Source organism: Plectropomus leopardus, chromosome 5 (genome assembly GCF_026936395.1).
Source record: "Plectropomus leopardus strain MGB_pleo_1.0 chromosome 5, ASM2693639v1, whole genome shotgun sequence".
NCBI classification, from domain to species: Eukaryota; Metazoa; Chordata; class Actinopteri; order Perciformes; family Serranidae; genus Plectropomus; species Plectropomus leopardus.
The window spans coordinates 5,652,451-5,678,991 of record NC_142180.1 but is presented as its reverse complement, the minus strand read 5'-3'; the positions used below and the strand labels follow the sequence as shown (position 1 = coordinate 5,678,991).

General features: G+C 39.8%; 1 protein-coding gene across 5 annotated transcripts in view; it reads left to right on the top strand.

Annotated features, from left to right (window-relative positions):
- The window catches only part of mast2 (microtubule associated serine/threonine kinase 2), a 235,129-nt gene that overhangs the window by 22,629 nt on the left and 185,959 nt on the right, over window positions 1-26,541 (top strand). For all 5 annotated transcript variants that reach the window (XM_088077416.1, XM_088077415.1, XM_088077414.1 and 2 more), the window contains exons 2-3: window positions 25,274-25,424; window positions 26,042-26,232. In XM_088077416.1, the coding sequence (XP_087933542.1) occupies window positions 25,274-25,424; window positions 26,042-26,232 (342 nt within the window). The remainder of the gene's footprint in view (window positions 1-25,273; window positions 25,425-26,041; window positions 26,233-26,541) is intronic.

Genomic DNA, 26,541 nt, shown 5'->3' with positions numbered 1-26,541 from the left:
CATAATATCAGCACATCATCGGTATCGGCTGATATTGGCTTTAAAATTAAATATTGGAATTGGCTAACTGGCTGATTTCTGCCAGTATGACAAACCGATATTCTATTTTACTTCTTTATTTGTTTTTTGACAAAGTGAACATGTAAAAAAAACCAACAACCATTAATTGAGGTATTTTTCTTTTTTTTTTGCACATTAAATGAATATTACATACATTGAAAAGCATTTTATTTTATGTCTCCATCTGCTTGTGGGGCATCTTGATAGGCATTTACATAATGTGATGTTAATTCCACTACAGACAAGACTTGGTGATCACTAAAATTAGTTGTAATTTTAGTTAGTTAGTTAGTTAGTAATTAGTTAGTAAAAAAGTGGATATATCAATATTGGTATCGGTTATTGTCCAGATGAGTTATATAGATATATATTTGCATATTGGATATCGGCAAAAAAAATCCAATATCTTGTGTCCTTAGTGTCCTGTGAAGAACTAAACTGAAAAGAGACAGTTGTTTCCTTTATTTTCCAAATTTGTGAATTAACTTCATTTTTGGTATTAGCTTGGAGAAACACTAATGGTAATAGTGTAATACAACAATAATATTTATTTATGGAGCACTTTCGTTGAAAACTAAGTGAGCTTTATCAAGGCAAAATATGAAAATCTAACAGTGAAAAAGGAAATGGAATACTCATAAGACATGAATTACATCAGAATTAAATACAATTTACAATAAAATAATATGAAAAAAGTGAAGTTAAATCAGGATAATGCTTGGTCATTATGCAAGATTTGTTTTACATAACTTAAAATACCATGGCTGACCCTCTTTGACCTCTAAAGAGGACCCAGGAGGTGAGAGGGTGGGAGGGCTGGAGGGTCACGTCACTTAGGGCCAACATGCAGACCTTCCAAAACACTCCATTACTCTCCATGTTCACTGATGTTTGACAGACAGCCCAAGCCAAGACTGAAAACAGAGAGCGCCTGGTTAACCGCGCTAACCCAGCGGCCAAACCACACATTTATACTGGCAGTCAGCGCGCCACGACCCCCATGGGAATAATGTAGCATGCTAGCTTTGTATTACGTAGCCTGACTGTGCTTTGGAAAAGTAATGGCTTGCCACGGCGAATTATGAAGATGGATTCCATTCCAGCAGTCGGCTGGGCGCAGGAGTGGAGATTTTTTGAAAGCACTTGATTGTTGTTCCTCGGAGTAGCGTGAGAGGCCGGTGCTGTTAGACCTAAAGCCAGACGTGTTGCATAAGTTTCTGAAGATGATGAAAACATGGAATGCTTCGTTGATCTCATCATTCATGTGTCAGCTTTTTTTGTCCTCGTTTTATCTGCTGAGACAGATCGGGTTCAGGTGCACCTCATCAAAATGGCTTCTGTTCTAAATTTACGTGGGAGATGAAGTTAAATGCTCATGATTTGAAGTAAAGAACATCTCCCCCTTCTCTTAAACTTGATGCAGAATCCAGAGGCTTCATGTTGCCAGATATAACGCTGTGTAATCCTCAGAGTCCTGGCAAACCGAAACCTGGGTTAACAGGCTGGAAATCGGCTCTGAATGAGCTGCTCGCCCTCGTCCAAGCTGCAGCACTTCCCTGCATACCTCTCTGACATTTTTAATGGCCTCCTCTCCTGCTTTCACGGCTCTGACTAGCGGCGCTGCCAAACTCTATGTTGTTTCTGTTTTTTGAAGTTCACAGCTTAAAGCACAGCACATCTCTAGAGGTTCTTCTGTATTTCTGCATGAGATAAAATAGTAGAAGTTATTTTATTTGGATCAGATGATGCGTTTCACATCCAGCTTCTTCGGTTTTGTTCTTCAAGCTGCCAACACATCACAGAGTAGACACGGACACAATGAATTCTCTTGAACAATAAATTACACTGAATTTGCTAGAATATCAGCTAAATCATAGAAAGCAGAGGCAGAGTTTCCCTTTTTGAAACCTGTGGTGTATTTTGAATATTGCAGGCTAAAATTGTGTAAGAAAACCCCTATTTTGAAATAAAACGATGGCACTACAGTAAACTGATCACGAAGTTTAGAAATTTGTACTTGCAGTCTAAGTGAATCTAATGTGTTATCAACTAAATTGAAACTATATTTTGTGAGTGAAAGAGAGGCTTAAATGATTCAGTTAGGTGGTGAAATGTTTCTGAAACGAGCTATCAGTATCACACTCAGAAAATCAGAAAAAGGGGTTGTTAAAATACAAATAGTGATTAACAAAGCAACAGCAAACCAAAATATTTTCCAAGTATGTAATTTCTAGGTTGCACAGCTTTGGTAGCGCAATTATAAGAAATGTCACATTGGGACAATTAAACAAGAACTGTGTCTTTTCGAATGTATGAAGTGTGTTCATCGTCTTCTATTATTCCACCAGAATTCTCTTTTTATGTGCAGCAGAAAGCCTTAATGAGGACGCAGCTCGGGGCCATTAAAGCACCCTGTGCCCCAGTTGTGTGTCTTTGAAAACCAGAGCAGACAAATTACATCATGAATAGGATGAGCATGGAGTTTATGCTAAGCAGAGTGGAGCTGTGAAAATCCAATTTGCTGGTTCCACAACCCCTAAACAAGGAGCTGCTGAGGCGATGGAGGAGGAGGAGGGGTCTGAGTGTGGCGCGTGGAGGCTTTTGTGATGGCCAGGCTAATGTTTAGTGGCAAGGTTGTCTTTGTTTGTTGATTGTCTTGGTAGAAGCCCATACAAACCAGAGGTAGTGTTGGCTGGTGGGAATGGCTGGAAAAGATGAAACATAAATCTCTCTTTAAAATGGTTTCATCCATAAAAACTGCATGGGTGTGTATATCACTGTTTGTCTGAACAAGCGAGTGTATAATCTTGAATGTCTTTTAGCACAGTCTGTCTCGAACATGGATGTATTATAAGGAAGTCTGGATACAGACGTGGGGGCGGGGCCTCATTCATTCCTATGAGAGCTGCTCAGTGGCGCATGAAGCAGAGAAAACCTTTTTTCCGGGTTTAGAAAAGTGTAAAAAACCCGGATCTGCTGGCCCAAAGAGCATGCATGGAAGTGATTAACGACAGCTGAACGCGGCAGAGTGTACCCGAGCATTGACTCCGACTCACTGGCTCGGGCACACGAATGACCCGAGTGCTCAAAGCGAACAGCGCCGGTGCACGAGCATTCTTCTCGTAGTAGCTTAGCTTATTAGCAACAGCAGCTAATCGGTGGTATAACATCAGCGCTGTTGTTTTTTTATATTTACCTGATTATCAGATAATGGTATATTTACCTCTCTCTCTCTCTCTCTCTACACACACACATATACATACAACTCATCAGGGAATCATATCGTAATCACGACCGGAGAAATCAAATTAACAGAATCGGAATGTGTCGTGCCCATAAAAAGGTAATAAAAGCTGCTGCTTGTAATATTGCCCGGTGTTTTATCACACAGCTCAACTTTAAAAAATACTATGTTCAGTACCTTTCAGTAACTGTCACTAATGCTCCGCGCTGCTCACTGATAACCGATAGTTTGAATACAGACCGTAGACTGCATATACGGTCTCTGATACGGTCACTGATACGGTCCGATGCGTGTTCATTTTATGTCTGGAGAAAGACCGAATTCCAAATCTTGATTTGGAAAATAGCGCATTTTACGTCTTTAGGACTTAATGTTTTTAATAATGGCTATGAAAAAATGCGTTCTGAGAAGTCAACATATCTGAAAAAAAATTATCCAGTGATTTAAGGAGGTATCTTTCTCAATGTTAACAAATGGGGAAAAGTCTTTCTGGGCCAGTGTGCATCACGTGATGCTGTAGTTCCACTTTTGGCCACTATGTAAATTTTGCTTCAGAGGGTGGCGCACTTCCTGGGGGCCTAGTCTCGAAGTGTGTGCTGTTGATGAAATGACTATCATGTCCCACCCTTCTCTGTACCAGTCAGGACTTTAATTCATGTGTGGACATTCAGAACTTCCTTGTTTCTAATCATACCAGCTTAACAAAAGCATTTTTGCATTTTTCTCATGATAGGAAATGATAGTGGTCAACGATGATATCGCATACTTTTAGGTTATGGAAAGGACGCAAAACAGATATTAGACATGTCTACAACACAAAGGTGTATTTTACAAGGAATAAATGCGCATAAAGTCACAAAAATATGTCAAATTGTATTGACATCCATTAGTAGCATTCTATCCCTAAAAAGGGGGGCACCCTTGATGTTTTGTGAAGTGAATGTATGTGTCGCTCTGGTCTGTTAGCATAGGTACGTATTTGGCGGTGGGAATGTCTGTTGAGCGAGTAAAGTTAGAAAGCACAAGCATTTTGCTTATCTGCAAATGCCTGGGCAGTGCGATTTAATAACATATGGCTGTATTGTGATATAGACCCACCCATTTTAAGCTACATTACGTCATGGAAATGGGGCAAAATATATATTGAAAAAGTTATGGAAAGGTTTTGAAAATCATTGGTAAAAAATGTGTGGTAACCCTGAAGGGTTGGTTGATTTGGATTCTTTTAGGAGCATAGTCAAAACAGTTTACATGCTGCAACGATTTTCAGCTCCCAGTAGAGACTAGACAACCTCTAAATACACTCTATTATGAATTTTAGAAAGTTTGTTTACATCAGTAGTCCTTGCTAACAATCATATTAAACAGAGATATGCTAAGAAAATCTTCAGATATTGTCTGATAAATATATCAATTCTATATAATGAAAAAAAAACCTACTGGTTTTGCCATTACTGCAGCTTTTAAAATAAGATCAACTTATACAGTAGGCATAAAGAATATTTAATCACATAGTTAAAGATTATAAAGAACATTCCAGACATTATTTCCCCTGGCAGTGAGTCTCAGACAGGTAGACACCCTGACCAGGTGTCATTAGAGAGAACTGCTGCAGACACACACACACACACACACACACACACACACACACACACACACACAGAATGACACACTCATTTCCACGTCCTCTTTGTGCAGTTGGGTCAAAGCCAGGCATTTAATGAGCTTTATCGCTGTGGCAGAGTAGCTATATGAAAAGCCATTTAACTCCTCAACCCTCTTTATTATTCCCGTTGCTTTGGAAAGGCTGCTCTAAATGCTAATGGAGGCTGCGTGTGTGTGTGTGCGTGTGTGCGTGCGTGCGTGTGTGTGTGCGTGCTTTGTTAGGGCTGTTTAAGTGTTCGTGTCATCATTTATTCATGAGTAACTGGTGGGTGCTGAAGCCTGCTGTATATTTAAAACTAAAAACATCAAACATAACATATTATAATTTTATTTTCTGTGTTGCACCTGGAGTTTCCAAATCTAACTATTTTTCATGATTGGAAAAATGTTAATAAGGAACAGCTCAAACTAGTTCAGTAAAAATTTTGTGTTGAAGTTAAGTTAGTTAAAAATCAACAAATGAGTTTTCTTATTGATTACCTGTCTTTCACCAAGCAACAGTAATTTGCTTATAAATGTTTATACTTGCTGCTTTTCTCAGGTTTTCGATTTTTGGTCAGAAAAAAATGAGCAATTTGCAGATTTGGCCTTGAGGTTTAAGAAATTTTTGTCTGTGGTTTTCACTATTTCTTTTTCATTTTATAGATTAAAAATGGATTCTGTCACTGCTGTCTTTTTAGTTCACCCCTGCTTTCTTAAAAATGACCTAACTAGTCACCAGTTAATTGGTGTTTGCCTCTCCATAGCAAAGTTAACCAAAACCGACACCCTTACTCTCAGATACACTTCTATTCACTTTTTGTTAATTTAATTCAAGTTGATTTTGAAAGATTTAGTCACGCCTCCTCTCCCAATGACATCAGCTCAACAGCAATCACGCATAATTATGTGCATCTGAGAATTTATCTTTTGAAACTATTTCTTTTTATTCTACATTTCCTTTGAACATTAAATTGCTTAATGTACAAAATATGGGATAAATACACCAAAATACACCACCAAGGAAAATAAAACTGTTCCAGCCTCATGACATCACATGTAAATGTACACATTCACAGAGGAAAAGGACAGATGGAAATTTCCTAGTATCAGATTTTTGGAAACAACTGAAAATCACTCAAAAAACATATGTTTTTACCCAGTCCTAGTCTGTACTTTGTGAAATCTTTGTGAATTAGTGATAATTTGAGAAACTGAGCCCTGCCCATCTGTTTCATATTATCCATGACAAAATGATCAGCTCATGCCTGTCTGTTGGCCAACCAGGACCAGTTTCATTACATCCACAATCCACCTAATCCCTCTCAGTTTATTTCACTTCTCATCACAGGACTTCATCTCTGATCCTCTCCTTGCAAAATGATTAAATTCTTCAAACAAACTGATGTGGGAAGACTGAAAGGACAGATGGGCTTTTCTCCAGCATAAATACGCATATTCACCTATGCCAACCCTGGCCTGCGTTGTTACTTTCTTGGTCTCACTACAGTACGCGTTTGTTTGAGGAAAGAGAAGGAAAAATCCAACCTTTGTGTTCCTTGAGCTCGTCCTGGCTCAGACAAATTGAGTGCAGACAGAAGGAAGAGAATGGGGATAAGGAGGGAAGTGTGACATTTTACAGCGTGACATTTTCTGAAAGCGACCTACTGTTCACAAAGAAACCTCCCTCCCTTAACATTTTCACTCCTCATCTCTGTCTCCTCTTGCCATAGCCAACGCATCCAAACCTTTTCCCTTTTTAATGAAGAGATCAACAGCAACCGTGTTGTTCTCTGGACTGCGGTTTGGCAGTGGTTTATTTGCCTCTTGTCCCCCGATGGGACTGTGCCAGCCAGTGAAGGTCACCCCACACTGGGAGAGGGGGCGTTAAAGGAGACGGGCTGGAGGTCACCCGCTGAGTGGGTCCTCATATTAACACACTCCTCATTTATCATTCCTGTTTTTCTTGTTTTTTTTTTCTAGGTTGTTGGTCTTTATTTCTGTCTGATTTTTAAGCTTGGGCGGTATCATGATATTATGGTATACCAGGGTATTTCAAAATCCTGAATGCATGTTTTTCAATACTTTCATAAATACAGGCACTTCTCTCTCTATTAAATTAATTGTATGTAGTGCACAGCACACACCACAACAGCTGAGTCTTTGGTGGAACAGGCAGCTGAGCTGAAAGACACTGTAAGATAAGTGACAGGACTGTAAACACCTGGCAGCCAGTGTCACAAGACAGGACTATGGGAAATAATGGCTTTTTTTTTTTTTTTACATCTAACTTGGTGAATTAAGGATTTATTTCGACCAAACCAGACCTGGTGATTGTTGAAATAGTGGACTTACTAACTAGATTACCAACAAGAGCAACCAAGAAGGTTTGGATGAGTTTCCATTTTTCTCTGTGGAGGTTGTGTTTTATGACGAGCTAATGAGGCAATTAGGCCTCATTATTTCTCTGTTTAGTAAGAAAAATAGGTGTTTCTATTAGGCTTGGGCGGTATCACAGAATTACAGTATACCAGGTCATTTAGATATCCCGGAGGTATGCTTTTTAATACTGTTATAAATACAGGCACTCCTCGTTCTAATAAACTCATTATATGTAGTGCACAGCACTGTTGCAACATGCAGCTAAGGATAAGTTACAGGACTGTAAACAACCAGTGGCCAGCAACAGCAGACATGGATTTTATGTGGAACAACGTCACGTTTTTTACATTTTACTTGGTAAATTAATGATTTATTTCAACCAGACTGAAACTGGTGATTGTTAGAAGCGTGGTCTTACTAACTATATTACTAGCAAGAGTAAGTAAGATGGTTTGGCTGAGTTCTATTTTGTTTCTGTCAAGAGTGAAAACGCAACATCCTTAAACCGTCACATACCATATTCCCCGGTATAAAATATTACCACCCAAACTTTCTGTTTTTTTCCCTTACTGGTTTAGTATATTTTGCCTAAGCTTTGTGAGGTGTCAGTGTTTTTTTTAACACTTGTGTAATATATATGTTACTCTGAGTTTGTTTCCTTCTGTCTTCTCATTCTTACCTTTATCTACCAGAGAGCAGTGTGGCTGATAATGACTAAATGATCCTGTTGACGGCTCTACTCTGTAGCTGCTTGAGCTAATTTTAGCTTCACAGACTGACAGGACGGGGCTGTTTTATAGGTCAGAATCCTGAAGGCTGTGATTCAAAGCATTTATCCCTTTGAACCACACTGACACGTTTTAAGTTAAATATAGCAGATAGCCTTCAGATTCATTTGAATTACGTACATAGATTCTGAAGAACTTAAGCTCATTTGAAGCTCACAGCTAGTTCATGGTAACATGATCATTTCTGTTTGCATCACCCAAAATATTATGGAAACTAATGAGAGATTTCTGAAAGTTTAAATCCCAAACTTAAATAGAAATTTTCTTTGTCTTTCTTTTTTTGTCCTATCAGGAGTGTCCCAATATTATGGCTCTTCTATCCACTGGACACCGACACTCTCATCCTTTTACTCATATACATTTATTTACTGTGCGTCTAAAACCTGTTTACCTATTAGGCAAGAAGTGTAAATAATTTAAGTTGTGTAAAACTTGACATAGTACCACTGCCATGCCAATTTTTAAGGCTTTCTAAGAAACTTATTTTGAAAAATACCAGTACAGGATATGACATGCCTATGTCATTTAGTTGAGCTTGAAGATTCATGTCTTCAGTGTATTCAAGTATTTTCATATGTAGCAAAATATGTTATATAATTGGCTAAACGTGTTGGTCTGTCTGAACCACAAAGAAACAGTGGCTTTTGTTTGAAATGTGAACAATGAGTTATGTTTCTTTCTATAAGAAGCAATGTCTATAGGATCATACATGGCAGAGTCCTCCATGGGTCTGATTTTCAAGACCCGAACCGGATTGCAAATTGCAATGATGCATCTGCCCAACCACGTGCTCATTTGACCAATTTGACCCCATGCAACCCGCCAACACAAGATCCGCGGCCAAAACTGCCAATCCTTTAATAACCATGTGTTGTAGAAATAACTTGGTTAGGCAGCACGTCTAAAAAGTAATCATTTTTTGTTTTTTTTTTATACCTAATACCAAGATAATTTATTTGTAAACATAGCTAAATTAGGAAATACAATTTAAATAAATTTAGTTGTTTTTTTAAGCTATTCTTGTAATACTGAGCAGCACATCTTCACTGTTAACATGCCTTTTAGGAATTCACCTGAGTAAAACAACTCATATTCTGGCTGGTGCATCAGACAGAGCAGATACACAAATTTATCCATCATATTGTTCCAACATTCATGTTCTTTTTTCCCCAATAAAATTAGGACAAAATATTCCCCGACCTGATGCAGGACTCTGCATATCTCTCTAAAAAAACAATTTATAGACTTAACTTTAATCAGCTACAGCTAATAAATTATGCCGGTAACAGTTATCAATTCAGTCAGTAAAATTGATGCTTGCTGGCTAAATATGAAATGTGTGCAAAAAGAGTAAAAGCCATAAGACCTGCAGTGCCAGCAGTAGAAAATCAACCTAACAGGCCTAGACCATTAAGTGTTGACCTTTGCAGCACTCACATTTGGCCACAATTGTTGGACAACATTAACATGTGGACTGTAGCACAGCCAGCACAGGATGATGTGGAGTAACAGGGGCAGCCCAGTCCTCACATGGCTTCTCTCATTATGCGTTCATAACATGATGTAGTCAGATAACAGAAACCAGCTCTGCATAGTTTGGAGAGGTTGTGGATATGGAAAGTTTGAAGTTGGCATCTTGCAGTCAAAAACTGACCATCTGACAAAACTAGTCGACTCTGCCTCTGGCTGAGTGGCCTCTTTCTCTTCCTCTTTTTGACCTCACCCTCCCGTCCCTGATCACGCTGTGTGTTTGGGAGAGCAGACATGACCTCATGCTGACCCAGCGCTCGAGTCTCCTCAGTCTCTTATCTTTACCAGCCGTGCCTTGGTGTGGGCTGGGTGTGGGCGGATCTCTACACTTACTTTTCAACCTGTGGCCATATAATGTAGATGTTGGTGGACTCAGAAGTGTCAGTTTGTTTTTGTCTCACAGAAACGCCAGAGATCATTTTAAACAGGTCCTTTAGGGTTGTTGAGGACTCCTCAGTGTGCATGCCTGCTGACATAGTGTCTTTAACCTGTGGCTCAGACTTTTAAAATGTGCTCTCATTCTGCCGTGATATGATCTCTGCAGAACACACGCAAAGACAAATTATTATCAAGTAAAAAATCAAGTAAAAAAATATGAAAAGAATACAGAAAGGACATACATAGCACACATTTACACATTGTAACAACAACAACAACAACAAAACAAACAAAAAAACAGGCAGGTGTTCTGGATTGGGCAAATTTCTCTGTAACTACATAGCCAAACAAATTTATGAAAATTTAGACATAGGTCAAATGGTTTTACAATTTTATATATATATATATATATATATATATATATATATATATACGCACACATTTTTTTTAATGTGATTTTAATTTAATTTCATGTCATTTTGTTTTAATTTTTTAGATTTTCTGTTATACATTCATTTATAGTTTCAAAATTGGTTGCAATTTATTGACTGGATTTTTAAAATTTATTTTAATTTAATATTTGGCAAACTTGTAAGACTATACTTGTAAGACATTCTAATTAGATTAGGCCCTAATTAAACACTTCTATAACCTAACCTTGGTTTAATTAGGCCCACCTGTAATGAGGTAGTTTGCTATTCCCTTGGTCTAAACACTTTAAGTAGAAACTACTTGTTTTTTATTAAATTGTTGAAATGTTAAAATAAAATAAAATTAGAAAATGTTTCCATGAATTTTCTCTATGTGAATATATTAAAGAGACAAGAAAACATCCCCAATGGAACACCAGTAACTCACTGCTGCCTCTTATCTAACATTGCAGTCATGAGTTTTGAAATGAATGATTTGGTCCACTTGCACTGTGGTATTTTCATCAGTCACTATGGTGATAGATGGAGGAGCATGCAATAAGGGCCCTTCTAGTGGAGTGGAGGCTGCGTGTCAATTTTTTTTTTCTGAAGTCAGAGAAGATGGAGGTGGACAAAGTGCAACGTCAAGGTCTCATCTTTACTGAATCTTCTCTTTTTTTAATACCAAGACTTGTCAACTTCAGCCTCTTGTTAAATTTAGTTTTGATAGCCTAAATTTCTGCTTTCAAACTTAATTTGTAGAGCACATTTAAAAACAACCACATTGACCAAAAGGTTGAACGGGCATAACATACCAAAACAGATTAATATAGAAGCAAATAACGATAAGAGCAGAAGAATACAAGAAACATTATAACAACTTGCAGCAGAACAGAGGATGAGGCACATCAGAAGATAAGGTCAGGTTGTCAAGTTTAAATTAGTTGAATGCCAAGGAGAAGAGGTGGGCCATCAGCAGTGACTGAAAGGTTTCTATAGTTGCAGTAGCTTTTATATGAACTGGTGAGCTGTTCCCGAGTTCCAGAGCAGTTCCACTGCAACAGCTCGGTTGCTGCTGTTGTCTAATTTGGGAACAACCAAGAACATTTGATCGGTCAACCTCAGTACTCTTACATGAACTCACATGCACGCGTGGCCAGGCCACGGACGACAACAAAAAACAGAGAAGCTTGGATTACCACACACACTGAGGGAAATTGACTTCATTCTCTGCTCAGGATGCTATCACTCCACTATATCTTTACATCCCAAATGGTGGTTTGCTGCTTTATTAGTGTTCTTATTGTTACAGCTCCTTTAAGGCAGTATGGAAGCGTCCCTAATGGTCTTTGCATGTTTTGTCCGAGTCTTGACCGGTTTGGTTCACACTGAGCTGTTACACTGTGCCTAATGAATGGCTCTGAGGTCTTCACCTCTCTCTGTCTGCTTCTGTCTGGCTTTTTATGAAAAGAACTGACCTGCAAGGATAGTAAGTCTGTGCTGTCTGAGGTGTGGGCGTAGTTCACGATGTGAAGGGTCTGTGTGGTGAGGTCGTTCTCTTTGCTTCAAGGTCTGTCCAAAAAAAAAAAATCTGCAGTCAATTCAGAGACTGTAATATGTTCAATCGTTGCTGTGTTGGTACGGTTGCCATTAACAACGGCGCTCAGAGGCAGAGGGGATGCTGTGCTGTTACTGATTAACCATAACACACTGTTCTTTCGCACAGATACCCATCTCACTGGGAACAACGCAAACGCAGAAACATGAATTTGCCTTAAGTTCCAAAGAACTAATGAAAAAAGAATAATCTGTAATCTGTCTGTGATCTAAAATGTGGAACGCTTTTTATTTTCAAACTTGGAGGAAGTGGTGCATTACTTCACCATGCTCCCCAAACTAAACTCTGTGCACTTAGATCATTTCTATGTACTTGAAGGAATTTGTAGGAACATTTAGTCCATTTAAAGTGTCATTAAGAAGAAGTAGTTGCATATATTTGAATAGACATGCTCAGCATAATGTTAGTAATGCTTGGCTCCAAGTGTATGTTTGAACTTTTTTTTTAGATGGATTCAGTTTTGGTTGTTTTATGGAAACACAAAAAAATCACAATAACATTCCTCACAGTTTGCTTTCATGTCAGGACCTGAATAAGATTTTTACCACACAGTGAGTCTTTTGATTGTGGCATTTAAGCTCATTAAATGATGTTATTCTCCCTGGTGTGGTATGTGGGGTATTGTGGATTGTTTTTCTGGCTTTTGTTTTTGGAGTTTTGGACAAACAGCTTTCCACAAACCACAGCTGAGGACATGCAGCATTCGCCCTGGCTCACTTCACACTCCTCCCTACATTCCCAGCATCTCCATCACATCCATCTGTCAGACTACTTTGCTTCCTTTCCTTACATTTCTCATACTTTCCCCTCCCTTATTTGTTACAGAGTACCTTGTTCCAGTCTGACTACAGCTGGAACACATCAGAACGTGTATCAGCTCTGATTACCAGCCATTTATTCACGCGCACTCACTCACACACTTACACTGAGCTGTGACACAGCACTCCCGCCCATACCCCCTCTGACAGACAGGAAGCTGAGGTGATGCAATGTAATCCTGCTCAGTCACACATGTGATTAATCTCATGATGTAAGAGGCTGAATTTTCCCAGTTCTTCCTGCAGCACGAGGTATTAACCTGTTCACCTCCAACAGCGACGCACACTCACACTCAACTCCAAACACCAGCAGGGTCGGGTTCAGACCTGTCTTAGTGTTTTCGTTCATTCCCAGAGCGCCTTTGACTCTCTTCTATCTGACTTTCTTAGGGCTGTGTATCAAAACGTGTTGAAAAATGTAATTTGAATCTTTAATTAAATGATAAAATGTTGCCAATTTATTTTTTATATATGTAGGCGTATATTATATTCCAATGCATATTGGTTCCAAATATCAATTACTGGTCTCATTAACTACTAATAATCAGCATCATTATCGCCCCGGAAAAACCATTATTAATTGACCCCAATTTTTATATTTATATCCTGCTGGCTCTGGTATCAAAACTTGTAAAACTTTGCCTAGACACTATGTCAGTTTTAGTTAATTTTGCTTTTGATAGGCTGATACCCATTAACCGATGACTAACAGGTTAAGTTTTAAAAAAGTGCATCAGTACATCAGTAATACACACCAACACTCAATATTTTTTCATTTTTGGTTTATTAGACTTGCTTATGCTTGTTCTGTCTGGCCAGATGGCATCTGAGAGGCTGGAAGTGTTGAAGTGTGAATTTTTGTTGGTTTATTTAATACTTTTTCAGCACTGACTGAAATGTGTTGGTATTCTCTGTAAAATCTGTAGAAATAAGGAACGTGCAGCACCAAGGTTAAAACACTGGAGTTATTAACTTACTCTTCCATCAGACAGTTCCTGATTAAAATCAAAATGTTCCTGTTTTAGGCTGGATTTTAGTGAAATTAAGTTGTTTAGATCACTTCAGATTGATAAATAAATGCTGTACATGAGCAGTCAGTTTGTGTCTGCGCTGACAGGTGATAAATTAAGGTTCTTTGCCTTTGAAGGTTAAGTGGGTGGAGTGGAGAAGCAGTGGGTACACACTGTACTGTGAGTGTTCTGTCTGCCCATCAGTGCGCTGACAGCAAACACCTAGCAGCTCAGTGTCTGCAGGCCAGACAGCAGCAGAACCAGGTCTGTAGCACCAACATGCGTCACTGTAGAGAGCATTACGGGATGTTTTTCTTTAGTGGAGACACAGGAGAGGTTGACAAAAGACACTCTTAGGAAAGCAATGTTGTTTTAAAGTACGTAATGTGCCTTTAGTGCGCAGACACTGTGGGATGGCAGAGACAATAAACACAGCTGAAGGGGTCCGAAAGAACAAATGATGATGAGTCCCAGAGGAGAAGCTCCTGTCACCGAAGTGTAAATTACATTTGACATATACCATATACTGCCTGGGGCGGCATGGTGGTTTTGTGGTTAGCACTGTTGCCTCACAGCAAGAGGGTCCTAGGTTCAAATCCGGGGTTTGGTCCGGGCGGGGGCCCTTCTGTGCGGAGTTTGCATGTTCTCCCCGTGTCTGCGTGGGTTCTCTCCGGGGTCTCCGGCTTCCTCCCACAGTCCAAAGACATGCAGCTCAGGTTGATTGGTGACTCTAAATTGCTCTTAGGTGTGACTGTGAGTGTGTATGGTTGTCTGTCTATATGTGTCGGCCCTGCGATGGTCTGGCGAACTGTCCAGGGTGTAACCTGCCTTCCGCCCGATGACAGCTGGGATTGTTTCCAGCCCCCCCGCGACCCTTACGAGGACAAGCGGGGGGGCTATATGTCAGTCATATGACTGACATATACTGCCTTTGTATAGAGCCCAAATCCAATCAGCTCTGCGGAAGGAAAGATCCTATAAGCTGTAGTGATGGAAAATTAAACCTTGAAGGCAAACAAAAAGCAGTTACTGGGGAAAAAAAAAAGTGCTGAATGTTGAAATGTACCTCTCACTGTAATCTGTTCTGCTGCTGAGGCAACATTCAGTTCTTCGCTGGTGGTCAGCCTACACACACACACTGAGGGTTTGTGAAAAACAACCACTGTTTCCTCCTCAAACCAGCGAACAAAAACAACAATCCAACTGTTAAAAGCTTCGCTCCACGCGGTGCGATTTGCTGTGTAATACCTACTCATCCATCTCATCCATCTCCCCGCGCTGTGCATTTGCATCTGCTGCATTAAAACTCACTTGTGAGCCACTGGGGGTAATTTAGCAGCACTTCTTCAGCCGTCAGCTCATTGAATCAACAGTCAACTCACTTTGGAGCCAAGAGAGTTTTCTAAATCACATTTTTGGATGGTGTTGCTTCTTTTGCTGCCAGGAAAACAATACACAAGATTGATTGAGCCTGGTTTTCTTTTTGCTGTGTGTGCCTGAGCTGCAGGGAAATTGTGAGACTGTGGGTGAGCTGCTCTGCTGACAGGCACAACTGTCCGTCCACTGCCTGTCTGTCTGTACAGCCGCTGGAGGAATATGAGTTGTTTAACCTACACAATGCAAACTGCATCATCTTTGTGTGTTTTTGTGAACGAGAGCCTCAGCTGTGAGCTCGTTTTCAGCCCTGTGAGGTGGCAGATGTGATTGATTGTAGATGTACATGTTACATCTAAGTATGGTGGCGCTCTCCTCGGGATGTGACAAAAGATGAATGTTGCCCCATGTTGCAGGAACACGAGGCCAGAGGGAGGATAGACTAAAAGTGTTAAGATTTTTTGGAGGTAAACAACTCATCCTTGCAGATTGGGTTTAAAAAATGCAGCTAACATCATAATCTTGTGGTAAATCTGTGCTCCTTACTGCAGTTTCAGTGTTAAACCATTCAGCAGGGGTTTCTGAGTCACTTAATAAATTTGCTGCTGTGCCATAGTACTTGTGTAATTGTGTTAAATACATCAACACACACACACACACACACACACACACACACACACACACACACACACACACATATATATATATATAATTTTTATTTTAAATGTACAATATTAATATTACCTGGATGAAATATATTGCCCACAGACATGGTGCAGTATCATCTAGACTCAAACTACTGTTTTTTAGAATGGACTCTCCAATGGGAACTGAAGTCAGAGAGCCTGGTTGTGTCTGGTCTCCGACTAGTTAACATGGATATTGGACTGGGAGCACACAGCTTGCTGAGAGAGGAAAACAGACCTTTAACAGATTTCCCTAAGGTTGTATTTTCATGCAGTGAACATATACCGCAGCATTAACTGACCTGCGCATACACATAGAGAAACTTGGCTCTTGGATGCCACTTGTATGCCCTGTAACAACCTAATGATGTCCGCAAATGCATCGGTGAGAAAGACATTTCTCCTCTCTGAAAGCAAAAACACACCACACTAATCCATGTTTTTCACAGTTTTATAACTTACATATTAATCTATGAAGTAAAGAGTTCATGTGTAGTTTCCAGAATGCTGCTATGAAAAGCTTCATATAAGGCAGGCGCTGTAAGGGACTGTTTGTTATTTATGAGAGGGAAGAGGCTGGCGCAAAACGGGAGAGGCACCTCCAATATATTTTTAAACACTGAGGAGAGAGCTGTGGCTTTTGATTTATGGGGGGGATATTCAACTTTAAATTGTTGTGTTATATTTATTTAAAAACCCTCAGAACCCCAAAATCCACAAAAGGGTTTAAAGACACATTTTTTTTAAAAAAAATCTACAAAATCACTGCATTTATCATAACCAGAAACTGTATAATATGTTAATTTATGGTATGGTATAGTGATCATGCATTTTCCCCAAGTCACTCAGGGAGGCTCAATGAAAAATTTCAAAAGCTCCGAGGGGGGGGGGGGATTCTAACTTAGCCTACACACACACACACACACACACACATAATTTAATGCTCTGAATGAATAATTATATTAACCTTATTCCTGAGGGCACAACTGTACAAATTATTATGGATGCAACTTCTGGTAAAATAAAAGAGCAGTAAGCTGCTTGTAGGCATTAAATTTCCACCTAAATGGTTAGTTTTTTTTTAAAAGTAATTTAGCTTTTGATTTAGCAATCACACAGTACAAGTGTAATGCACAATGTCCTTTTGACTCTTGTGAGGCGAGTGCACGAGTGTGAAACAGGGACTTGATGCTTCTTTTGTCATCTGGCAAGAGGACTGTTTTCAAACCAAAAAAGGGAAAAAACGAAATGCACCTTGGACAAAGAACCATTGAAAAACTATGAACACACTTGTGTTTTGATGTGAGTGCCATCAGTTATCTTTGTGAGTTTCCCTGCACCTCTGTGGCTCTGAACACTGTGTCTCTCTCTTCCTTCTCCTTACCTGGGAAGACGGACTAGACTCAATAAGATCATGTAATCTAGAAAGAATTCATGATACTTTTTTGCACTTTATTATTACTCTGTTGTTGAAATGGCATTACATTTGGTGAAGAGTGGGTTATGACTTGTTTAGTACTTGTTTAGGACTTGGGTGCAAACATTTGAAACTAATGTATGACTTGCAAACCATGTCTTAGTCCCACCTTTACTAAAAATCACAAATGTCTGTGTCATAGTGGTCCTAGAGAACAGTCAGAGGATCGCCAAAGTCAGTAGCTAGTACTGCTAAAACCACAACAGATGTATGCAGTTACATGTAATCATCTGTCACAGACATAGCTGAATACTTCTGTAGAGCTGCATTGTTAAGTGGTAATATGTCATGTATCACATCAGTTAGTTTCTATCAGCAGTTTCTTTTACTTGATCTGGTAAACTGATGCCACTGTTGACATTGTCTCCACCTGGCTGTTTTTTAAAATCTACTGAAAACTATAGAGTGATTTGGTGGCTACTTTCAGATATATTTGAATACAAATTTTAGGGCAAGCACCAGCTCTTACGCAGAAACTGCCTTTGAGTTGATGGCCATCTGCCCCATAGAAGAGTCAGATGATTCATATGGATGTGATGATTCTACTGACTCGACTGATGGAGTAGCAAACTATGCTCCTCAGATCTCCTGTTGTGCTCACCTACAGGGAGAGCAGTTTGGGTCCTCAAGCAGTGAAGTTTTCATAATTGAGAGATTCAGTTATGAAGACGGGGACCCACGAGCAATTTTCTGCAATCCTCCAATACCTAATGGTGCACACGTACACAGAGAGCCATCCATTATTTTCAACTGTGAAGATTCAGTAGCCTTGAACTTCATTTACAAAGAAGAGGACCAAAAAGAAAACCAGTATGATCCTCCAATGCCAAATGGCGCTCACCTACAGAGAGAAGAAGATTCATTGGCTAAGGCTATCATCCGTGGGTTCGAGGCCCTGCTATTACACTACTCTAATCCATCAGCTCACAGGTCTCACTCACAGAGAGAGCCATTTGGGCCTTCTAGTGCTGAAGATTCAGTAGCTTTGAACTTCATTAATGAGGACGATGGCCAACAAGTAAACCGGTTTGATATTCCAACTCCCAAAGACACTGGCATACAGAGGAAGTCACCTGGGACTTCCAATGTTGAAGATTCATTGGCTACGGCTCTCATCTGTGAGTTTGAGGACCTGCGATTACAGTACTATAATCCATCAGCTCACAGGTCTCACTCACAGAGAGCAACTTGGGGGTTCCAGTGTTAAAGATTCAGTAGTTATGAACTTCATTTGTGAGAATGAGAACCAACAAGAAAACTGGTATGATACTCAGTCGTCAAATGGCGCTCATCTACAAAGAGAGCCATCTGGAACTTCCAATGCTGAAGATTTATTGGCCAATGTTGCTCCTGCAACTGCCATTGGACCTGTAACACCTTATCTGGACACTGTCAACATCGGCAGGCACAGTTCCCAAGGATCTCTGAGTGAAAGAGGAAGTGATTTCCTTCTTTACTGTCAACATTGACGTTTAGAGAGCCAGCAGAATTCCCAGGGATTGCTGAGTGACAGACAAAGACATTTCCTTCTTAACACATTGAAATGATTAATCTACATTGACGCCAAGATTTCAGCCCAGACAAAAAAAAATTCTCTCTACAATCACTGTGGGTACATGGACATGAAAAAACGTTTATAAGGCTCATCCTGGTTATGATCATATTTGGGGATATGTGTTTGCATGAGCACAGAGAAACTGGGTTATTCACATTTTACGTATTCATCCCAGTTTCTTCCAAGGTTTTTTATGTCCATGTAAACACACTGATTTTGGGGGGCACAGTGGTGCGGTGGTTAGCACTGTCACCTGACAGCAAGATGGTTCTGGGCCTCTTTCTGAATGGAGTTTGCATTTTCTCCCCGTGCCTTCATGGGTTTACTCCGGGTGCTCCGGTTTCCTCCCACTATCCAAAAACATGCACTTTAGGTTAATTTGTGATTCCAATAAACCTTTGTTTTGTTAAATAAATCAAATAAAATATAAAAATATATTTTAATATTTTTTATTTAATGGGAATTTAGGATAAATTAAGAATGCCTGCAAAGTCTTTATAAAACATAAAAGTGGATTTATTTGCTTCTGAAGCTCTGCTGCAAACAGGAGTAATGTTGATAATATTTGTAACTTGAGTACAGACATGTACATTACCCAAAGCACTTCAGCAAGGTCCAACGTCATTGTTCTCCACAGGAAAATAATGGCTGAAGCCTGAAGGTAGTGCTCTGGCTTTAGTGTGATCATTGAAAAGAAGAACTTTCAGTTGATTTTCAGATGCCTCATACAGCTCAGCTACATCCTAATGAGCAAAATCTAAGTCTGGTCTTAAGGAAAATGATTATCTCTTTTACTTTGTTGATCTTAAAATATTAAGCGTTTTTGTATGTGTTTATATGGCAAATTGCATTATATTCAATGATCGCTATTTTGTATAGCAGAGGGGAGAGGAGTCAAACATTACTCCAAGCAACATTAGCCTTTATGTGTGTACGAACATGTAAACATTGTATGTGTGTAAGACATACTTTTCCCCATTCAGACCTTTTCTTTCTCATATCTAAATGAAACTGGATGCTGGAGGGATGGACCAGCTGTTGGCGTAGTCATCACTGTTGTTAGAAGCAATACCTAGAAACAGTGGTAGATGAAGTACCTGATAGCCATACAACAAGGTCCTTTTTTCAACTGAAAGGATTTAAAGAGCAAAATCCAGTTTTGCCTTTCTTCCCATTCCTTCTTTCGTCTGTCCATCCCCTCCTTTTCCCTATTTTGTAGTAAGTAAAATGTTTAGGGGAAATGTACTGGAGTAAAAGCACACATTTTATTTAGGAAACGTAGTGGAGTAAAAGTGAAAGTTGGCATAAATATTAGAAATCAAGCACAACATACTGATTACACTGATACTGATCAAGTACAGATACTCCTGAAAAGTACTCGAGTACTGTAACAACGTTACTTTTTTACATTACACCACTACCTATAAAAGGAAAATACAACACAACTGTTGTACCATACAACTGGATAGGCTGGGAGAGAGGGGAGGAAGAGAGAATGAAAGAAAGGAGAAGAATGTTATGAAATCCTGGTTTTACTTCCCTGTCAGTGTTTTATGTTTACACAATGTTCTATCCATTTATCACATGTTGTGTCTTTTTTTGGGTTGATGGTTACTTTTGTTATTTGTGGTAATTTTGAGCCACTCTGTAACAAATTCCTTTGTGAAAGAAAGATGATGTAGACTGATCTCATTTTGTACAGGAAATTTGATCAGGGACTGATTTGCAATTATTCCCTGCTTTGCACTTGTGCAAAAAGAAACTTCTTTATTTCACTTCAGTGCTTCAGCTGTAAATGAGGTTGTTTAGCTCTGTACTGAATTTATGTATTATCCTTTTCCGTCTGGTAACCCTTTGAAACCTGAACAATTTGGCTTGATTTCTTTCAAAAACATGAAAAGAAGGCAATGTGCAACAATACATAAATGACCCAAACATTTGCAAAAATGAATAAAAATTTCAATAGAATTACCTGATTTTGAAAAAAAAAATTAAGTAAAAGAAAAAGAATATAATCTGGAGGAAGCATCTTAAAAATACAACAATTCTTTAACATATTTTTTAAAATATTTCATTATGATAATTAGCTATAATTGTAGTTCTTCTCTTGCAGATGACATCATTACCCAAAAAAAATGCCCTTTGAGAGTTTAACAGTGTGCAGACCCTTTTCTATTTTTATGCAGCATTTTTTGTCCTGCACTCTGGATATGCACACATTAGTTTCACTTTACTTGTCTCGTTAGTCATTTTATGTCTGTAATGAAGATTGACTGAATAGATACATATTGTTTTATGTTATGAAACAGTGTAAATGTTTCAATGGAGGTGGTGTATCTGGAGCACTGCAGGCTACACTGATCAAAGGAGAAGGAAAGGATTAGGTCTTATGTAGCCACCACCAATTCGTCACATATGACCTTTTATTGGTGCAGATTATGTGGATTAGCCTGGGTACGTTTCACTGCAGTGTAAATAAAACACCCCCCTGTCAAGTCCCCTCGCAAACAGTAACCATATCAGCTCTGTTGAGCTCATGCTGAAGACTTTGATGTTGGCCGTGTCAGACAGCCGGGTGTGTTTGCTTATGGGACAGGTGGAGTTAACCTGCTGCAGTAATGACTGCCTCAACACACACATTACAGATGTAGACATGTGTCGGGCTTCTTATCTGCCGTTGTAGACCTGGAAGGTGTTTGCATGAGAATGAAATAAGTGCCAACTTTGCTATGTCTCTTCTTTGCTTTTATATGTTGAGTTGTGCAGTGTGTCATTAGCAAATGTCTTGTAAAGCTGAGTGGTTGACTATATTGTGTGGTGACAGCTATGAAACATCGCAGATACATCACACACACACACACGCGCGCGCGCGCACACACACACACACACACACACACACACACACACACACACACACACACACACACTGACCTTAGCTATCTTCCATGTTGGTATACCTACTTTTCTGTCTGTACAAGGAGCTCAGATCAGCAGATTGCTTGTAATCACACACTCTGAGCAGATCACTTTCTGTCTGCCACCTGCTGGTTAGGTAAAGAGCTGCAGCACACCAGCAGGCCCTGACAAAAGATTCAAATGTATTCAGTGTGCTGCAGCACTCAGGGTGTATTACACAGAGCTTCCTTTTCACAAAAACATGCCGTCATTAGTTGCACAGACTAGGTTGTAGCAGCTTAAGCTGTCAATCAAGAGAAATGCAACAACAGACAACAACCGCAGTCTAATGTGGGACAGGTAGAAAAGCCTTCCCTGCTCTGGTTACATTTTAAGCAGAAACAAGTCGCAGTTATGTTTGTATTTATTTCTACTAGACCTCACTAACTTGATCAATAGCATTACAGTATTTCCATTTCATGATCCTTGACAACAGCAGCACATTAAAAAGCCATTGCTTATCTTTATTGTGTCTGGTGCAGGTTTAATATGTATCCAGACTACAGTTGTTGCTTTTTATCTTAACAATCCACTTATGTAAAACTGGTCACACTGCTTGAAAAGCATCAAAACGTCAACTTCAAAATGTCCAAAAGACTTCAGACTTTAATTAAAAACTACACAAAAATATTTTTTGTGTTGGGGTGCCCGGTGGCTCAGTGGGTGAAGCAAGCACCCCATGCTCAAAGGCAATGTCCTTGCAGCAGTGGCTGCAGGGTTGCTTCCAGCTCGTGGCCCTTTGCTGCATGTCATCCTCTTTCTCTCTCTCCCTTTCACACATACATTCTGTCCTGTTAAATAAAGGCAAGAATGATCAAATATATATACGTGTGTGTGTGTGTGTGAGTGTGTGTGTGTGTGTGTGTGTGTATATTTATAAAATGTTATATGTAGGGCTGCACCTAACGATTATTTTTTTATCGATTAATCTATCGATTATTTTTTTCGAATAATTGATTAATTAGTTGTGTGAAACAGTGCGATGTGTTGCCCCAGCCCTAGTTATATGTAGTTTTGTTTGCTTTGTACAAGACTTATTCTATATGGAATTTGGCATATATTTACCATACTGTAATTGGAAAACTGTGATAATGATTATTATGATGAATAGTTTTTTAAAGGGATAGTTTACCCAAAAATGAGAGCTCAGTCATTATCTACTCACCCTCATGCCAATGGAAAGTCAGATGAAGTTCTATAGTGCACAAACACTGCCAGAGGTTCACGAGGAAAAGGAGCTGCACTCATCATTAGAACAGTTGAAGCAAATAATGACCAGAATTCACACATTTTAAAAAAACATAATAAAACCACAAAATGTCTCCACACTGCTCATCCAAAGTAATCCAAGTGCCCCAACGTGCCAAGTTGTTTTGAAAAACCTCAGTGGCATCAGGTTTTTTTGCCTTGTTGTATCCTGTAGCTCCTGGTGTGGGAGCCGTGTTCACATACTGTATGTTCACTTGCTCAAGATCAGTGAGAGCTTGCAATATTGCCATGCCAGTGTTTGCATGCTACCCGAAGTCTCCCACTCACATAGTAGTTTTAAATCTGACAAAGGGACTTGTGGCTTGCTCTTAACTTCATAAGTCTCTCTCTTTGCCTTGGGGCAGACGTGTTGAATAAATGAACGTATGGGATGTGTGGGAAAACACTGGTATTTGATTAACCATATTAAGCAATAGAGATGCTGCTGTCTGTCTGTCATGAACAAAGTGATTATCAACTGAATTTCCAGAAAATTTCAGATATTCCGGTATAGAGCTCAAGAGGATTTTGTTATACTGCCCACTTTTCAGTCCCTGAATACCGGCCTCCATGAGTACAGCTGAAGTGTGAAACTGTCCTCTGACGCACTACGATGAGGAGCTGCTCTGACATGATGTAAAGCAGCATGTGTCCGTTAGTTTCACATGTTAATGTGATGCAAAAGCATGCTAATGTTCACTGATGGCCTGTCGCGCCTCATTTACCCCAGCCCTAGTGAGCAGATACAGGCTGCTCATGATTACAATGTGTTTATCAGTGTGTTTAAGCAATTTTGAGGGAGCGGTTGGTTCAGGTTTTATTGGCGAAGAGTAACGGAAGCTTTCACTAAAGCTCTTTCATACATTCAGCCATCTGGGAGCTGAGTGTGTGTTTAACATGGACCATCCAGATGTTTCTGGAAAAGTCTCGTCAAGGGCCAGTCCACCAGCAACAGAGAGGAGGATATGAGCCCTGCAAGGCCTTGTTTCCATGGCAACAGCAGCTGTTTCCAAAATTGTTTTAAACAGAATCCCACACACAGACGTTCAGCATGTGTGTGTGTGTTGGCTGTGCTGTGTTTTCCCTGGAGGCTCTCTAAGGAAAGCTTGGGGATATCGAGGAAGTCCAGAGGAACTCTTCCTTTATTACACTGACAAACTGAATTATAAATCAGACGGTCAGCTCATTCTGCAGCTGTGTGGAGGCTGAAAGTGTTGGTTAATGATAGAGAGCCGCTCTGCATCACCCCGCTGACTTCCTTTTACACTCCTTACTGCTCCTGTTGTATACTGAGAAAAACAGGTGTGTGTGTGTGTGCGCGGGTGTTTCTGTTCGGACAAGTGTGTGTTATACCAGTAGAGTTTGTGTTTGTGTGTTGTGGCCATGTGTGAAAGTGATGTGGTGTCAGCGAGTGGTTAGCGTCATGTTTTATGACTTTGTTTTGGCTCTCAGCCTGCTCGCCCACAAGGACCCCATGCTGTCTGACTGCAAGTCCTGGGGCTTCTCTGGTTTACTTGAAATCAGGATTGGAATGTACAGTATATATTATTTTACGCAGTTTCAGCAGAGCTGATTCTTTTTTTATTTTTTATAACGAGCTCAAATGAAAAACGTGGAAAAGTCAAGTTAATACCTGTTAAAAAAAGAGTATACATATAGGCTAGGTAATACAAAATTGATAAAAATCTTTGCAAATTAGAGTCCTTTTTAAATGTTTTTTTAAATTTCTCTACCCCATTTGGGAAGCCTTACTTTTCTATGGCTGTAGACCACCTATAACAATTAACATTCTGTGTTACATGTTGTGAATTAATTACACGGAATTTTATTATGGGTTCTTGAAAAAGTCATGAAGTTTTGTCCATGAAAATGTGTGGGAACCCTGGATCAGCCTTTAATTTTTATGGACAGAATCTCTGGGCATAGCCAAGTAGTAACCTCTTCAAAAAGCATATTTCTTTTTGGGATCATTTGTGGACAGTATGTGTAGCTCATTGCTCAAAATAAGAGCTGACGCATAATATCTGACCATTATATCCAATGAGTCTAATGAGTCTTCGTGTTCTTTTCTCTCTCCATCCTCTTCATCCTCCCAGAAAGAGTTTGCGGCTCCCCCTCCTCTCCTCTTCAGGAAGCTAAGCAACCCTGACCTGTCGCCAGCAGCAACCGCTGCTACCAAATCCAAACTGCACCGACAGCTGAGCCAGGATGAAAGCTGGGCCCGACGCAGCAGCATGGCCATGACTGGTAACACACACACACACACACGCACACACACACACACACACACACACCTATGTTGTTTCTCACAATTTTGAGTTTTTAAATGTTTGCATTTTTTAAGATCTCTGAACAAAAGACACATCCACACTTCAGTTGTGTAAAAGCTCCGTTCACACGGGGGCGGAGTTACCTGAGGTCATCCTGTGATTCGTGATCGCTCATGCTCTTAATCCGGCTCCAATCTGCCCAGTGCATAATCTTCAGTGAAAAACTGAACCACAGATTAACTGCCATGATTCACAAATTCACGACGATTTACCATGTGATCATGTTAATCCCATGTGAAACGGCATCATTTTTATGATTTGCTATATTTTAGTTTCTCTTGTTTGTTCTTTGTGTTTGAAATTGACAGTTGCAGCGGGAATTATTAATGTTAACTGTGATTTGACTTTGAGCCAGATTGAATCTCGTCCAGCTTTTTAAGGGTGGAGAACGATAATAACTCTGACTATGACACAGACAGGTCCACAGGGGATTGTAGTCCAGTGTGAACAAAAGCAGAGCGGTCTTTCTAAGTGTAACTGAAAAGCAGGTTGGTTGGGTTTGAGATGAGTCTCTTTCCTCTCCCTTCTTCACAGGTAAGCAGCTGCTGCCTCTGTCCAGCAGTCTGCACGCAGGAGTGAGTCAGCTGGCTTGGCAAGGGCCCTCTGGAGGTTTTGGAGTGCCCGGGGCCACCGGGGGAGCGTCTGCAGGGGGAGGAGAGGTGAACAATCTGGTCCGTATGAGGAGCCAAACCTTGGGACAGTCTGCTCCATCACTCACCGGACTGGTCAGTAAACTAAATTCACTTAACTACATAGGTTGTGTGGATAATGTCCATGTTTAAGTAAAGCCCAGGACAGCATCCTGTCATGATTTAATCAGTGGAAAAAAACTGATTATATCTTCCAAAACTTTAACAAAACCCTTCTGATCCTAAATGGCTAATGTGATGTATGAGGATACATATAAGGAAGTCCCTGAATTTGCCCTGCTGTGCCACCTTATGTCTGAAACTTCTCTGCATTATTTAACAAAATCACTCTCAAATTCACTTTTGGTCTGATAATGTAGTCAAAAAATGAAGTTGGGCTGTCAG